At 57.1% G+C, this 16,463-nt stretch overlaps 1 protein-coding gene across 7 annotated transcripts in view; it reads right to left on the bottom strand.

Moving 5' to 3' along the window:
• AGAP1 (ArfGAP with GTPase domain, ankyrin repeat and PH domain 1) overlaps positions 1-16,463 on the bottom strand; it is a 479,358-nt gene that overhangs the window by 47,552 nt on the left and 415,343 nt on the right. For all 7 annotated transcript variants that reach the window (XR_004958681.1, XM_036254517.1, XM_036254518.1 and 4 more), the window contains 3 exons: positions 13,226-13,380; positions 9,955-10,045; positions 6,965-7,187 (listed from right to left, as the gene is read on the bottom strand). Coding sequence is in view for 6 of the 7 variants with exons in the window: in XM_036254517.1 (XP_036110410.1) it covers positions 6,965-7,187; positions 9,955-10,045; positions 13,226-13,380 (469 nt within the window). In the remaining variant the exon portion in view is untranslated. The remainder of the gene's footprint in view (positions 1-6,964; positions 7,188-9,954; positions 10,046-13,225; positions 13,381-16,463) is intronic.

The raw sequence follows: 16,463 nt of genomic DNA, 5'->3' as shown, positions 1-16,463 counted from the left end.
CTCACACGCGCTCAGGGCACCTAGAAGTCAGCTCCTGCCTGCTGACGACTTGCATTTTCACCTACCAGGGATAATAAAAATCATTAAAAAAAAAACAACCCACAAAACTCCCCAAACTCCTTGACTGTCTCCGTGGCTACATTTCAGAGAGGAAATGATAGGGATTTTCAAGTCCTGCCAGTGCCCTGAGTTTGAGAGCTGGCTCCCCGCAGCCGTCCGGCCTCCCGCAAGGTGAAAGGCACACCTGGGGTCCGCGGGCGGCGGCGGCCATCGGAACCGCCCGGAAGCCCGCTCGTCCAGCAGGGTCAAAGGCAAGCGCAAGGGGTGCTCCGTCTCGAAGAAGGGGTCCGGTTCTGCTCAGCCTCACGTAGAATCTTCTCAAAGTCGGCTTTCCTGTACCGTGAGAGCCGGTCTGCGCCACCACCGTCGGGGAGCACGTTGGCCGAGCGCGCACCCCGCCAAGCTCCCCGGCCCGCGGACCTGTCGTCAGCAGGGACCCACAGGTATGATTTCGAGGCGGTGCTGATACACTTGCTCTTCTCCTTGGCACACTTTCCTAATTGGCTGAATACTTACAGTGGGCTGTTTCCGACCTGGGCGCAGCGCGCCGGTACACGCGAGCCTACTTAGCGATGTGCTAACGAGGCTCAGGGAGCAGGCGCCAAGCCGGCCCGCGAGGAGAAGGCGCGCAAATGGCTCAAGTCAAAGCCGAGGTCCCCGAGCAGCTGTGGCACCTGCGAGGCCGTGGACGGATACCCTGGGCTGGCTGTCAGTGTCAGGCCTGGCCCAGGACGCCGCCCCTGGGACCCCCCCAACCCGCCCCCATCCCGGCCTGCTCGGGACCCCGTCCCCGCCTGGCTGGGGGGCCGGAGGCCGCGCCGCTCTGTTGCTGGGGCCAGGCATGCCCGTGGACAGGCTCACCGCGGTGACAGAAATTCACTCTGAGTTGCAATTAGTGGCTGTGTCATTTTCGGGGGCTCCTGCCAATTAATTAAGCCTGTCAAACAGGAAAACCGCAGCGCTCACATGATAATTTATATCGGAAGAGACCAGCCTCACGGAGCACAGTGGCCTCCTCCGCAAACAACTCTCCCTCCGAGCGCTGAAATAAACAGGAGCGGGGAATAAAATAAAATGCGGAAAGGGAGCGGGGGTGGGGCGTCCGCGCGGAGAAGAAAAGTTAAGCTGCCCTTGTTATGACTGTTAACTCCGATGGCAGGAGGGGAAGGCAGGCTGATTAAAACTCCAAACGAGCCCCCAGCTCCCTGAACCCTCCGCGCCCGTCCGGGATGATAGAATCAGAGGAGTTTATTCATACCATTAAGCCCCAGAGAACTTAATTGAAAGAAGAGCACAGCCCGGACCTTGACAAGCGGGAGGTCACAGTAATTGCTGCCGGACATATTTAACATTAAGATAATCAGGCCATTAATTACCCTTTGGATCATTAAATCAGCCAGTTGCAAAATGAAATTTCTGCCTCTATTACTCACTTGAGAGACCACAGGGGTGGCCTTTAATTTATCAGCGAGCTTGAGATACAAAGGCTGGGGCTGGGGGAGGGCAGGCGGGGAGGGGGCCGCAGTGGCCGTGGCGCGGGGGGGGGCAGGGCATCAATCGGCCATGCTCGGTGGTCGTGGCAAATTAACTAGGTAAGATAACCTCCGCGTCCAAAGGCAGAAGCTGGGGGTATGTAAATAGATGAGGGCAGACAGGGGGATCAGACTCTGCACATCACTTAGCAGGATAATAAAGGAAATCATCCTTGATTATCAGTGCTAATTTGGACACTGCCGGTAGCTTGTTATACGTGTTCTGAGTAGCATTTAATTAATTCAATTGCTTGTTAATGAGGGAAGTGACATGCGAGGAGCAGATGCCACCCAGCCGCAGATGGGTTCTGGTCATCACGGCAAAGTCCTTTTTTATTTTTCTCCTATGTCTCCCCCTGACCATTTTTTTTTCCCCCCTTTTAAAGAAAGAAAATAGAAAAAGGTGTCAAGCATAGAGGAACACTCAAAAGAGACAAAACACTGACCTTGGAGGGCCAAGAACTATGGAAAAATAATAAGATGAGACAGTCCTGTGGGAACTTGTGCTCCCGGGGGCCCCGTTTGGAACAGGGCGTCCCTGTGCCAGAAATTTGAGCCTGAGATTACGATATTGTGATCTCATGATCAAACCTGACGAGACAAAGACGTGGCCAAGTGGCACTGCTTTTAATATCGCAGAGTTAGCGGTGGGGATCCAATTATTTTCAGTTTGGATACATTTCCCCTTTCTCAGTGTCTCTGCGTGCATAAATAAGATGAAGTGGCCTTCCGGAATCAAAGGGGGCCGGACGCGGATCACGGAGCGGACCGCTCCGTCCGGGAGTGCGCCCCGTCTCTCCCACGCGGATCCCTCCCGTCCCGCCCCATGTCTTCCTCCGGAAGCGACATCTTTTCACAGGTTAAAGACAGGAGGGGATTCAGGTGCACAGGTGGGCTGGTAAATAATGGCCGAAAGAGGAAGGATGTCACAAGAGGAGAGAGTGCGTACAAACCAGAGGACTCCCCGCGGAACCCGAGGGGGCGGGGGGGGGGGGCGGGGGTTCTCTCCGGCTCTTTCGTGAAGCAAGAACACAGGTGTCCGCTTCCAAGCTGCCCTGATTTCCCGAACCGCCGCGCAAACAGCTCGCCTGCACTAAAACGCACCGGCGGCAGGTCCCTGCGGACCTACATGGGCCAAATGCCGACATGGAGACACAGAGATGGGCGAGGGAGGAAGGAAAGACCAGCCAGGGGAAGGGGGCACCAGAGGGCTGCGCTGGGTCCTGGCAGGAAACGACGTTTACCATGGTCAGGCCTAGCTGCTAAGTGAGCCACCGATACAAGTAAAGAAGTCTGACCCAGCAGGGTGATGCGGACCGGTCCCCAAGGCACCGCGCGTGGCCGAGGGGGAGAGGACGCACAGGTCACTGAGATGTCCTTGCTGTGTCCTGGCTACGTCGAAGTGCCGATTCACTGCCGACACAGGAGGCATCGAGGGGGCAGGAGCACCTGACAGGTGCACCCAAGCTGACCTGTCCCTGCCGCTCATTCATTCACGTAAGACGCAGGTGCCTGACCATGAATATCTCTACCTCTGAGCTAATTATTCTTTCTCTTGAAACAGGGTCACCGAGGAGCTTGGCGACTTCTTGTGGTTACAGTGTGTCCTAACACGGGCACCAGAACCCTGCCCTCGTGCCTCCGGACCTGTGTCCACATGTGGACAACCACACACTGCGGTGTCACCCACAAGCTCCCAGACTCTGTCCTGACCCTCCGCAAGCCCCTAAAATCTAGGTGGTGCTGCCCACTGTCACTGCCCATTTAGAATCAATATTTTAAGTGTGTGCTTAAGTGGTATCAATAGCAATTAGAAAGGAGAGTTCAGATTCCACTGCGGACGGAGTTAATTGTTACGGCATCGATCTCCTGAGCACGCTCCTTTCTCCAAATTACCCGTCCATTACCGAGGGGGCACCCTCTCCCCTCCCGCGACAATAAATTCCGTATCGAATGCACTGGGAAAAAATGGCAGTTGTTGCAGAATCTATCCAAAAAGGTTTTTTTTTTCCCTCCTTCCTGGGAGTAATTAAAAGATGCTTTTCTTGACTAATGGCTCCCCGGTTTAGGAATGAGAAGTCAATACGGCTTTGCCGTCGTCAGCTTCGATTGATCGCCGCGCGGGTGAAGTTTGACCGGCAGTTCTCAGGGTGGTGGAGAATCGCTGCAACCAATTATGATCGGGGTGCAGGGACCACGCGCACAAGGCCCACCAGCCCGGCCGGGTGACTCGGGCGTGCCGTGGTTTCCGGGGGCTGGCTGTTCTTCGCGTGTATGTGTGTGTGTGTGTGTGTGAGTGAGCACAGGCGTTTAGGGGGAGGAAAGCACATTTCTAATTATATCCCACTGTCAGAATGAATCTCCCGAACAAGCTGGAATGGACTGGGGCGTCTCAGGAACCAGCTGGCTCCTTTTCTAAGACTCAGGCTGGATATATTGCGCCGGGCTCTTCCTGGGCCAGAGATAAAAATCTACTAAAATATTTCTTTTTAGTATTACCTTAGGGCCATGTTAAAGGACCCCTCCAGCTGTTCTAACCATCCCGGGCTCGGTGGAGACAGGAGGGTGGTGGGGGGGTCTCTCCTTCCGCTTTGGAGAGGCGGGGTCCCGGCCAGATCTCCCACCCCGGGCTGACGTCCCCGTGGAAATTCCAGCCGAGAGCCTGAGTGCTCCATTTCCACGTGAACACAGGGCGGGAGGCAGTGCTGGTGGCGTCCGAGTGACTGTGGTACTAAGACGGGACTGCAGCTGCCCGCTGGCCTCCTGACCTCTCCCCGCCCCTCCTCCCATGACGCTGCCGCCCACCTTCGGTCCCCTGGGGAAAGCCAAGCGTACGAGAACACGTGAACAACCCGACAACTCGCCCTCTGTCCACCCCCGAGGTGCTGTCTTTCCCCCTCCGGCCCCCAAGGCTCCCCGGGCCTCGGCTGTTCCGGCCCCACCCGTCCCCACAACTCCCCAAGGGCCCCACACTGATGTCCACACTGACTCCCCGGGCCCTACGGCTCCCACACTCCTGTCTCTGCCTCACCCGCTCCCCACCGCAGGCCTGGCTGTCACCCCGCGTTTCGGCGTCCCGCTCCGATGCCGTGTCGGTGGAACTTCCCCGGGGCCCAGCGGCCGTGACATCCTCTGGTCCTGGCATCTTCCTCTGACCCGAGAACACCCCAACACTGGCGTTAAGGCCCTCATTTCTCACCCCTTGTCTACGAGAAGGCGCACGATGAATATTTGCTGAATTCAATTAAACATGAGGCTCCCTGGGAGAATTACTAAAGGCACAAAGAAACATTCAATTTTCACATGTGTTTATCTCCCCGAAGACCTACCGATTTCAGAAATCCCCAAGTTACCTTCGCAAACACCGGGTAGCCCCCACCCCACCCACCGCCTTGGGGAGAAATTCCAGCTCGGAGCACTCCTCAGGCAGGCCTGCGTAACCGAGAGGGATTTGCCGGTGGTCGCTCCTGTTGCGAGGAAGGAAACTGATACGTCTCCAAATTATAAAGACGTGGCGTGCGGAACACGAGACGGGACACAGCTCACAACTCCAGAGCCCGATCCGCAGGCTCGGACGGACACCCGCACACAGACAGCCTACGCTGACGAGTGAGGATCACATTAGTATAAAATAATTACCATAAAAAAAAGTCAACCCACACCTTGGCTTCCAATCTTCTGAATGCTCCCGGTTCTGACAGATGAAAAAGCAAACTTTTCCCGAATACATGGTACGAATCACAGTGTGCATGCTTTTTTATACACAGGAGAACGCATAAGTTTTTTTTTTTATCCTCACCTGAGGACATTTTTGCATTTATTTTCAGATAGAGCAGGAAGGAGAGAGGGAGGAAGAGAGAGAGAGAAACATCAGTGTGAGAGAGACACATCAACTGGCTGCCACCCACACGACCCCAACCAGGACCAGGGACAAACTGCAACTGAGGTACGTGCCCTTAGCAGGAACCGAACCCAGGACTCTCTGGTCCGCTCTAACTGCTGAGCCAAACCGGCCAGGGCATTCATTAGGTTCATTTTTCCCAACACATTTTAGTTGTTTTCTGCATTCACACCCTCAATTCAATGTCCGCTTCTTTTTCGTTTTCAGACCTAAATACTTTCCAAGGAAACGATGCCTATGACAAACCGGACAGTGAAGTAAGAATGAGCCTGTTAGGAATGCGCCTGGCTGGCGGCCCGGCGCACGTCTCCGTGAGTCAAACAAGCTAAATGCCGTTGGAAGCGCACCGTCCGTTCGGCCTGTAAGACACGCGCCCGTTTTCACCACAAGCTGCAGTCGCGTACAAAGAGCTCACACAGCAAAGCTCCCACTTGGGGGACAAATGCGCCTCGAGCCCTTTCCTGCTCCCGCCCCTCCCGCCAACGCCTGGCATGAGGCCTGAGGAGCGGGACCCCTCCCTCACCAGCTTCATTCTCAGGAGTGAGCCAAAGGTGGCACCAGGAAGTCACTCTCCGGTGACAATGACCTGGAGCCCACCCTCTCCGCGAGTGCTAGCGCCACGTGGCGGAAGGCCCCATTTCTCGCCCCCACACGTGGCCCAGCCACGGCTGCCGCGTGGACTTACGTGCTGTCTGCTCAGCCGCAGAACAAATCAGAGAAATTTAAAAAGTGCTCATGTTGGGAGACCCGGGACCTCCCTGTTTCTCCGCACACCTGAGACGTGGACGCTGGGAGCGCACCCCACGCCCCAGTGCAGACCTCGGCGACGGAAGGGCCCTCCTGCCTCTGGGACCAGCCCTCCACGGACGACACGCCATTCTGTCACCTCTCAGGTACATTAAATATGCATGTGTACTCAAAGCGGTTTATAATAGCTGTGAATGAAAAACGAGAACTAAATGGCCGAAGAATAAATGCGGTTTTTACACTGGGTAACAACGAGCATTAACGAGGGGTCACCGTACCTTATGCCAAACTTGGTTGATGAAGTGGGTTAGAAATATATTTCAGGAAATCAAATGTATTTTGTTACCATAAACTCACTCATGTTGCGTGCGTGTATCAACCGAGTAGACGCTTACCGAAGATCTAAGAGTAACAAAATTAAAGCATCGGAAATTCCTCATTGTGAACCCTGTAGCTTACGCCTCGTAGGGATGTATTTGTTAAAGTGATGTATTTGTAAGGTTAGACGCTTAATACGTTTGCAGGAGGGTGAGAGGAAAAAGAAAATAAAACACGAAGGAGTTTGAATGGCCCGCGTTTGCTGAAAACCAACTTTTCTGTGCTGGGCCATCAGCACCCCTCCAGGTGCCCCAGCGGCTCTAACTGCGGCCGTCATCAAGGTCAAGTTCCAGGTGTCCAACCGCTGGCAGGACGCCCCAAGCCACATCCCTTCCCTCGTCCCTACCTTGTGGAGTCCAGCGACGGCTTCGTCCGCCCTTGGCTACTCTCTTCCCAGACGCTGTTGGCCAGCTCGTTCCCAATGGATGACATCACCTTGATCAGTTCGATGGGCCAGTCGTCCAAGTCCAGAGATCGCACTCGAGAAAGGTGGGTGCCAAGATTCCGGTGGATCCCTGAGCACTCGATGCACATGAGGGCGCCCAAGTTCAAGCTGGCCCAGTTGGGGTCTGTGGGAAGAAGGCGTCGCAGGCACTCAGACCAGCGCCTCGCAGCAGCACAACGCCCGTCGGCCAGACGCCCATCCAGGGTCCCTCCCTACGCCGCCTAGCTTGAAAATCTCCCCGGTCCGTTCTGGCTACTGTTTAGGTGTCTCGAAAGATGGACCATGTTGGTGGCTATGTTTACGTATCTGGCTTTGGCCCAAGCCTTGGCGTTTCCTACGCCATACACCAGCCATCGCTGGTTGGAACAGAAAGACGTGCACTTTCTGACTCTTCTACAGGCGCGGGCCCCTCGAGGGGGCAGACACACGAGAAAGGCCACGTGTGACTTGGTGTCCACAGGGGATGGCTGCTGGTGAGCGGCAGCTGCGCCATTCCCAAAGCTGTGCCGCCTCTCACCGCCACCTCCGCACCCGCGGGCACACCCAAGTTCTCACTGGTCCTGCGAGGGGTGTGCTTGTGAATTTCCAAGAGGAGAGAGGGGCACCCCGCCACGAAGCACTCGGCTTCCAGTGACATTCTCTCAGAGTGACCCCTGGAGCCCTCCCGGAGTGCGTTCTCCACACGTCACGGTGGTGGACAGGGTCCTGGTGAGGGTCTCACCGGCTCCACAGGCCCCGGCTCGCAGGGCACACGGTGACGTGCTTTGGTGACGCTGCACCGGGGACAAGTGAGTTCAGAGAGGGGCGTGGGCCCCGGGCCGGACCCGCCCCGTGCTGCCTCCCGTGGCAGGTGTGGGGAGATGGGGCGGATCTCGCCAGCTCTCAGATCACCCGGGGACAAGCGCTGTCTACTTCAGGCGCGCTTGGAGAGTCAGCATCAAAAAGCCCCGGGCAGCGGACGTTGTATGTACACTGAGTCATTCTACAGGGGGCAGGGCCCAGGCACGGTCACTCTGCCAGCTCATCGGGAACCAGCCATGTTTGACGTCTGATCCCTCCTCTGGGCGGTAGGGGGACCCCCAGGCATACCCGGAGGCGGGGAAGAGAAAACAAATGCCCCCAAATAAAAATAATAATAATAGAAAAACGAACAAGGAAATGCAGACTCAACGTTGACGAGTCCAAAGAGCCAACGCACAGGCTGCAGGGAGGGGGCTGGCCGGGCCTCGTGGGCGCTTAGGGAAGGGGAGCCCAGCAAACAGTTTGTGGAAACTCAACACCCTTGGCCAGGCCCCAGCCGTCTGCACTCCCCTGCGGGCCCACAGAGGCCACCTCTCCCGCACCTGCCCCTGGCTGGCAACCCAGCCTCCATCCCCACCTTTCCCCCAGACAGGGCGGCCGTGTCCCCGGCCCCCACCCTCGGCACACCCCCACAGACCCCGTCCGGCCAGCACTACTTCCTCCGGTGCGCCTCCCGACCACAGGATTCGCCTCCCACGGGTCTGGTGCTCCGTCCTGCCTGCCTGCCCACTTGCCCGAATCTGGCCGCACCCTGCCCGCTGCTTTTCCAGCCAAGCGCAGGGCTGAGCTCCTCTCTCCTCTCCCCTCCTCTCTGCCCCACACCCAGCCTCTCACGGGGCCCCTGCTCACCGCGCACTCGGACCCCGTGCTGCTCCCCTGCTCTGCCGATTCCGAAGCCCACCCCCCACCCAGCGTCTCCACGTCTTGTCTTCTGGACTCCGCAACCCCGAACCCAAGCACGGTCCCCCCATACCCCTGCGAGCGTCAGCAGCTCAGAGCCCGGCCCTGGCGCCAGACGTGAACGGTGACAGCCACCAGCAGGACAGACCCAGCGAGTGGGCAGATTTTTGTGAAAACCAGGAAACGGATGGCGGGACGGGGATGGAGGGTTCCTGTGACCCGGGACCGCTCCCGATGCGGGGTGCCGGGATGTGTTCCTCTGAACGCCCGGGGGCCGGGGCCCTCGGGGGGCCCTGCCTCTGCTCCAGCGGACTGTTTGTGTCTAAGCGTCACCAGCGGCGGTGACCAGGGACGCACCTGACAGCCCTGCAGGGGCTCCCGCGTGGCCGGCACCACCGGGCGAGAACCCCAGGCCTCAGGGCTTCGAGGTGTCTCCGGCCTCTGCCTCTGGCTACCGGCTTCTCACCCGATGCAATGACCCCGGACTCCGTTGCAGCAGGGGGACCGGGGCCTGGGGCCACGGCCGAGCCTGGAGAGCGTGGGCTGTGTTCCCGAGGCAGGAGCCGCGTGGGGTGTGGAAGCCCGGGTCCCACCGGCAACCTCGAGAAGCATCTACCTCCAGACTGACCCCTCCTGCCAGACCCCGAGGGACCCGCCCAGCTATCCTGCGTTCTCCTGGGGAAGAATCTGCGTGGGGCTCCGGGCAGCCTGGGGGAGGTGCAGGCAGGCAAGTTCCTGGGACATACGTGCTCACGGCAGAGACATGAGACAGCCAGGGCCCGGAGACCCTGCCACTCAGAGGCACCTGGAATGCACCACGAGGAACCTTTCCTCCCTAAACACCAGAAGTGATCCCCGGGGCTCTCCATGACTACGGCCCTGGGCACGTGTTCAGCTCACAGTGCGCACTCACCCTGACCCCTCTCCACCGCCAGGACTGCAGGGTTAGCAGGGCTATTTAAGTCTGTGTGCTAGGTCACCATGAGACAACATCGCCCTGTTGCGGTCCTTCAGTTCTGCACACTGGAGGGGTGGCGATGTTCAGCATCTCTGAAGCTACGTCTGCCCCCCGCCCCCAGCTTAGTTCCTGGAGGGGCACAGCCCGGGGAGGGGTGTCGTGTCTATACCTCTCCTGGAGCCACCCAGCCCAGAGCGCCCACCCCCGCCTGCCCCGCCCGGCGCTCACTCACTCTGGGTCTCGCAGTCCACGCAGTGTGAATTCCCTCGGATGTTGCGTATCGACTGCAAGGCCAAGGCCTCACTCTGGCTCGTCAGCCTGGACTGGAGACACAGGGAGACACACAAAGGAGACATGAGCACCCCGAGAGGACCGCGCACGGCTGCCAGCCGCCCGGAGAAAGCGGACAGTCACGGGCAGACGGGCAGACGGGCAGGAAGGCAGTTCCAACCATTCTCCCTCCTCCGCCCTGTTCAGGAGAGAGGGGGGCCGGCGGAGAAAGGACCCTGGGGGAGCACCCACGTTACGATTTACAGGCCAGAATGACTCATGAGCCCCGCAGACGGAGGCGCGTGCTGGACCCTCTGTGAACGAACAGGACAAAGTGCCACCTGGGGAGGGTGGCTGGTTAATGGGCCCTGACTGCCGTGTGTCTCCCTGGTGTGAAGAGAGAAGGACGACAAACACGTTTTCTGCTTGTAAGCGAAGGGTCAGGCTTACTCAGCGGCGTGAAGACAAATGTCAGGATTGTGGTCAGGAGGCCAAGGCCACACCTCACTTCGTTTCCCTAGAAGACGGTCTCAGTTGCTACAACAAAGTCACTAACCGGGGCGGGGCAGGGAGGGGTGTGTGTGGCTGGGCGTGGTTACTCTGAAACTTGCACTTGAATGTTTCTCTCAGCAAGTTGAGAAAATTAGGAGGAAAAGAACATGGAACATGGAACTTTGTAAACTATATGATCATCGCAGTTGAGTTTTATTACTATTTTGTTACCTGTTTTCATAGCCTTTTTCTAAGCACACCTATATACAGGTAAATACTTCTTTAAAAAGCCTCATAGCGTATATTGCTTTGAAACCTGCCTTTTTAGCCCGATAAGATTCTGCCACCTCTCAATGCCGTTCTGTTTTCTCCAACATCATCATTTTAAACGGTTGCATAATATTCCACTTCTGATGACTTATTTACGACGTTCACTCTGATGGATATTTGGGTCGTTTCCAATTTTTCTCCATTGTAAACAGTGCTTAAGTTCTGCCCGAATCCATGAGTATTTACTAAAGGGGAACTCCTGGAAGTTGAGGTGTCAGGTAAAAGGACATGCACCATTTGTCAGACTTGTGTGGCATGCATTTAATACAAATGTTAAAGCCAAATAAATTTCAGAGGACATTCAGAATAAGCTTGAATTTTGCTCAAGGATTCTTCATAAATTGAACAGTCTCATGTGAAACTGTTTGGTGTGAAATAATTTAATGCTTACCACCTACTAATATAACTTTTTAATTGCTACTAAATAACATAATGCACCATTGGGGCCGTATGCCCTGTGGTGAGATACCCAAGTATTCAAAGTATGTGTAACTGTTAACACTGGCTCCTGGAGCGTGTGCGTGTGCGTGTGCGTGTGCGTGTACACAGACAGGGATGCGTCTGCTGTCTGTGTCTCCCTGGGTCACCTCTGAGGCATCTGGGTGTATAGGTGTATACCTGCTACCACTGAGTTATCCCAGGCGCTGACCCTTTGCAGCTCCTTCTCAACCAGTCAGCATTCTGCCCTCACGCTGCCCGCTGTGGGCACCACGCCGTGCGCTCGCGCCCACACCTGTTCAGCAGCGGGGGGGGGGGGCAGCGTGAGCCCACTCCCTCGGCGCTCGGCTAGTCTACCCGGGCCGCCTGCCTGGTGCGCACGTCCAGGGCACAGAAGGGGCGGCATTTGAAGGCTGGTGTTTGCCCTGGACCCAGCGGTGATGCCATGAGTTTCACGGAGCACGACGGAGGCTGGCGGGTGTGGAAGGAAAAGGCCAACACACTCCCAGACCCTCCTGAACCGGCTGACGGGATGTGGCTTTGGTCTGACCCGAGACACTGGGGTTTCTACAGAACTGGCATTGTCCAGTGCCGCCGGCTCTCCCCACTCCTGTTCTGAAACTGCGTGCCCATGTTTGGTGGGTGCCACGTGCCGTGGCTCCCCCCTGGCGAGGAGGCGGGGCAGCCACGTCTGTGGCTGTGGGACTCGCGGAGTCAAGGTGCCCGGGAGTGAGAGGCAGCGACTCGGCCCACCTTGGGTATGAAACCGCTTTTAAAAAGAGAAGAGGATCACATTATAATAATAATGACTGGGGTCGGGTTTACCCTGGTTAAAGAGGGTGATAAAATAAGACACTCCATCTTTCTGTGAGAGACTCCTTCCCGATGACAAAGCTGGACATAAATCACGGGCAGAAATTTCTTTAAAGTGTTATGAACGGGACTGCGGGTCGGCGGGCAATGTGCTTTCTCTGTTTCGAGTTGACCACAGTTTGAGAATGCCCCCCAAGACCGCAATGTGTCCCAGAAAAGGAGTTATAGACCCCCAAGCACTGAGACAATGCGTCTGAGGGAATAGTGATGGGGAGAAAATGACCTCTGTACGTGGAAGACCGCTGGGCAGGGTCTGGAAAACGCGGCTACAGTCCCGGTGTTTTCCTGGCTAAAAGGCAAAGCACCGACCTCCAGTCACTGAACACAACACACAGAGACCTTCCAGCAGAGCTCAGGATGGGGACAGCGCCCTGCACGCTCGCGTGCCTGGGTGTGTGCCCGGGTGTGTGCCCAGCTGTGTTTTACTCTCGTCTGCATCTGCACCCAGGTCAGCTTCTCCGTCGCCCCGGACTTGGACTTTGGGCACTCGTGAGAACAGAACAGTGCACCTTTCTAGTCTGCCCTGTCTTCCTGAGTGCATTTTGCCTAAAATAAAAGCAAGTGTGGACACAAAAGCGACAAGAGTCCGAAAGACTCCAGCGACAGGTCAAAGCTTTGGACTTGGGATTAGCTGAGAGCCGAGACCTCAATGGGACGTTTTGCCACAGGAACATGGTTAGGCGAGGAGGGTGACACGCTATTTGATACATATCGATACAAAGTGTTCCCTAGTCTTTCCACCAGTCAGCTGTGTGCTCAGAAGGGATGGGTTCTTGTCGGTCACACGTGACACACGCCTGCTCTCCCTCGGACATCAACAGGCCTCTACCTCCCTTTAGGGACCAGCTCTCTTGAGTTCGGGGGACAGCTAGCTTCCTATGGGCCTTACCTTATTCTCTAATATTTTTAAATTAATTTTTAGAGAGAGAAGAAGGGAGAAGGAGAAAACGAGAAACATTGATGTGAGAGCGAAGCATCCATCGGCTGCCTCCTACGCGCCCCAGTGCCTGGGTGTGTGCCCTGACCGGGAATCGAACCAGTAACCCTCGGTTGCCCGGGACGACGCCCCACCCATGGAGCCGCCCCAGCCAGGGCCTTACCTTATTCTTGCTGCTTTCACAGGACTGTAAGCTGGCTAGGATCTGGCTCTCGATGGCTTGGACCCATGCATCTCTCTCTTCATACGTGGTGGCTTCGAAGTGCCACGTCTGGCCAGTGAGGGACACGATGATAAACTCAAAGTTTTCTTCTTGCTCTGAAACACAGAGTAGTGGGGATGAAGAGTTTAGCTTGCACACGACCACAGCCCCGCCATCAGTCCTCGGTCACAAAGGTGCCTTGGGGTTCAACGGCGCCTGCGTGGCGCTGGTGGCCAGAGCCTGGGTCTGACAGCCTGCGAGGCTCGGCTAGGTTTCCGTCAATGCCCACGGGGCGAGGAGACGGAAAATGGGCGCGACATTTGTGTCTCTGCGACGGGCAGACTGTGCCGCGCTGCCCACCAGCCCTCCCTGCGGGGAAACCGGTCAGGGCCGCTCCTCTCGGGGGGGGGGGGGGCTGGTGTCCACGGCGTGTGTGCAGGTCTGCAGGTGGACCACCGCGGGGAGGGGCGGGGCTCCTGTCCTTTTCCGTCGGAGGGACCTGGGAAGGCTTTACTGCCGCTGTGTCCAGACTGGGAGAGACTCGGGGTCCCAGGAGACCAGAAGGGGCTTCGCAGCCGCCACGGGTGACAGTCTGGACCAGGAAGTCGGACTGGCATCCAGTCCTGCTCGGCCACTTGCCACATGGGCTCTTGGGGCAGGTCCCGGAGCCCGCTGAGGCCCCTTCCTCACCCCACGCGGGCGAGGCGCCTGCTCCCTGCTGGCTAAATGACGTGCACTGACGCTGGCCGACACAGGGCCACGGGGGACACCCCACCAACGTCAGCCCTGGTGCTTGGTCCTGCCCCTGCCACAGAGCGAGCGAGGAGGTGGCACCTCCAAGCACACCGGCCAGGACCCTCCCGCTGCCCCGGAGGGTCCGCATCTCATCTGACCCCAGTTCCCAGCTCCGGGCCGAGAAGGTGCCACACCACGTCACCTGGAGACCGGTTGTTATTCAAGACACCAAGAACCCACCAACCACCCCGCTGACCACAGCTCGTTAGCTATCACCTCATCGTCTGCACACAGCCACCCCGCCCCTCCGTCGACTGTGCGAGCCCCCGTCTCCCAGGCTCTCGGCTCCTCTCCCGCTCTCCCCAGCACCCTCGCGACCCCTGACCTCTGCGGGGCTCCCTGCTGCTCTAGGGCTCTTGAGACCCCACCTCACCAGGAGCCCCGGACCTCCAGGCAGGATGCTCATTCAGCTCATCTCCGAAGCAATGACAGCCAGGTCCAGCAGTCAGCCCAGGAGAGAAGCAGCCCCCCCGGACCCCACTGATCCCCGGGGGTGGGGACTGGGCCCAGGAAGGGGAGCTCGTCCTTTCTAATGCATGGCCAGGTCTGGGGAACCGCGTCCCTCACCCCATGCACTGCCACGGAAACGGGCCAGGACATCGCTGCCGAAACCTTTACATGTTCCGATGATAATGGTGTTGTGTTCTATGTAAAATCTGTATCACCACGCTTTTAGAATGTAGCCTCCTGGTGAGTTGGGCTTAAATCTGTGGAACTGGCTCTGAAGGGTCCCCGGACCTTTTGCAAAGCTGCTGTGGGTTCATTCCTTGCAAATTTCCAAGTGCACTGGTCCCCAGTACCTATTCTACGGCTGCTCAGTGCCCTTCCAATCACCCCCCCCCCCAACACACACACACACACACACACCTGTTCCTTCCACATCTCTGGACCAGTTTCCTTTCCCAGCACCTTTTGTGCCACTCAACATCTCTGTCTCTACTTTCAGTAGGTTCTCTCAACCTCAGAGCTGTCGAAACAGAAAGCTTCTGGGTTCACTCCCTGCAGGGGTTCAGGCCCCAGCGTGGCCTTGCCAGAGGGAGCCTTCAGGGAACTCAGCAACTTGAGGTGACCGGCAGGGCCCTGCCAATTCTGAGCGCCTCTGGGAGCGATGCATGGGGGGTCCTGGCTCCTTCCTAACTGCTTGGAGCAGGGCTCCGTGAGGATTCCAAGGCTGGCTCAGGCTCCTGGAGGATGAGTGCTGCAATCAATTAGCAATGTCTGCCCTGCTTGGAGCAGGGCTCCGTGAGGATTCCAAGGCTGGCTCAGGCTCCTGGAGGATGAGTGCTGCGATCAATTAGCAATGTCTGCCCTGCTTGGAGCAGGGCTCCGTGAGGATTCCAAGGCTGGCTCAGGCTCCTGGAGGATGAGTGCTGCGATCAATTAGCAATGTCTGCCCTGCTTGGAGCAGGGCTCAGTGAGGATTCCAAGGCTGGCTCAGGCTCCAGGAGGATGAGTGCTGCAATCAATTAGCAATGTCTGCCCTGGGCAAGGAGGGCTGCATGGGGCAGGCCCGCCCTCCACGTACCCTGCTCAACTAAAGACTTCTTTCTAGCATTGGAATCACTTCGGATATAGGAGGACAATTCTCAAATCTGTCTCTCTGACCTCAAATTAAAATGATTTAAAAAATGCACACAGATACTCTTCAAATATTTGGTCCTCACATCAAACCAGCATGCGCAAACCAGACCGGCACAGCCCTCCAATGCCCCTCTTCGGGTCTCATGTTTCTGCTACTGGCTACAATGCTATGTCTAGTCATAAACTTTAAAATCACCCAGATGCCACCCCCTCCCCCTTCCCACTGCCCTCTGATCGGTGACAACACTGCTCACAATGTCCCCCTGCCTGCACCCTCCCATCCATTTCCTTCTGCCCCAGACTGCCCGGCAACACGGTGGACGAGACATGTGGCCAGCCCTTCCCTACAAAACACACGTCTTATTGCATTGATAGACCTGCATAGGGAATCATCTCCAAGCCCCTTGCCCACCCTCTCTCCCCCGACCCAAATCAAATTCACACGTCGAAAAACCAGAACTGTGGGAATTAAGTGCTAAATGCCTGCGAAGTGAATGCTTTGGTGGCTCAACAAAGTCCCAATAAGGCGCCACAGAGACCCTGAGTCCTGCCCCCAGTGACCTGGAGGGACTGGGCTCCAGGTCTGCGGAGCCCCTTTGGCTCCTGGCATGTTCTCAGGAGGAAACCAGTCTACAGACAAAGATCACGGCTGTGAACTCCAAACCGAAGACAGCAGGCACACCAGCCACCGGACAACAGACGTGCACCATGTATCACAGGCACAGAATTTAAAACAGCGACGTGGGAAGTGTTGGAAGAAACAGAGAAGTGGAGTCTCCTGGGTTTTCAAGGAGGAGACCACGCACACGGGCCAAGTGGCTCG

This window comes from Molossus molossus, unplaced genomic scaffold (assembly GCF_014108415.1).
Source record: "Molossus molossus isolate mMolMol1 unplaced genomic scaffold, mMolMol1.p scaffold_m16_p_11, whole genome shotgun sequence".
In the NCBI taxonomy this organism is placed as follows: Eukaryota; Metazoa; Chordata; class Mammalia; order Chiroptera; family Molossidae; genus Molossus; species Molossus molossus.
The sequence above is the reverse complement of the archived record's forward strand: the minus strand, read 5'-3'. Positions and strand labels throughout refer to the sequence as shown.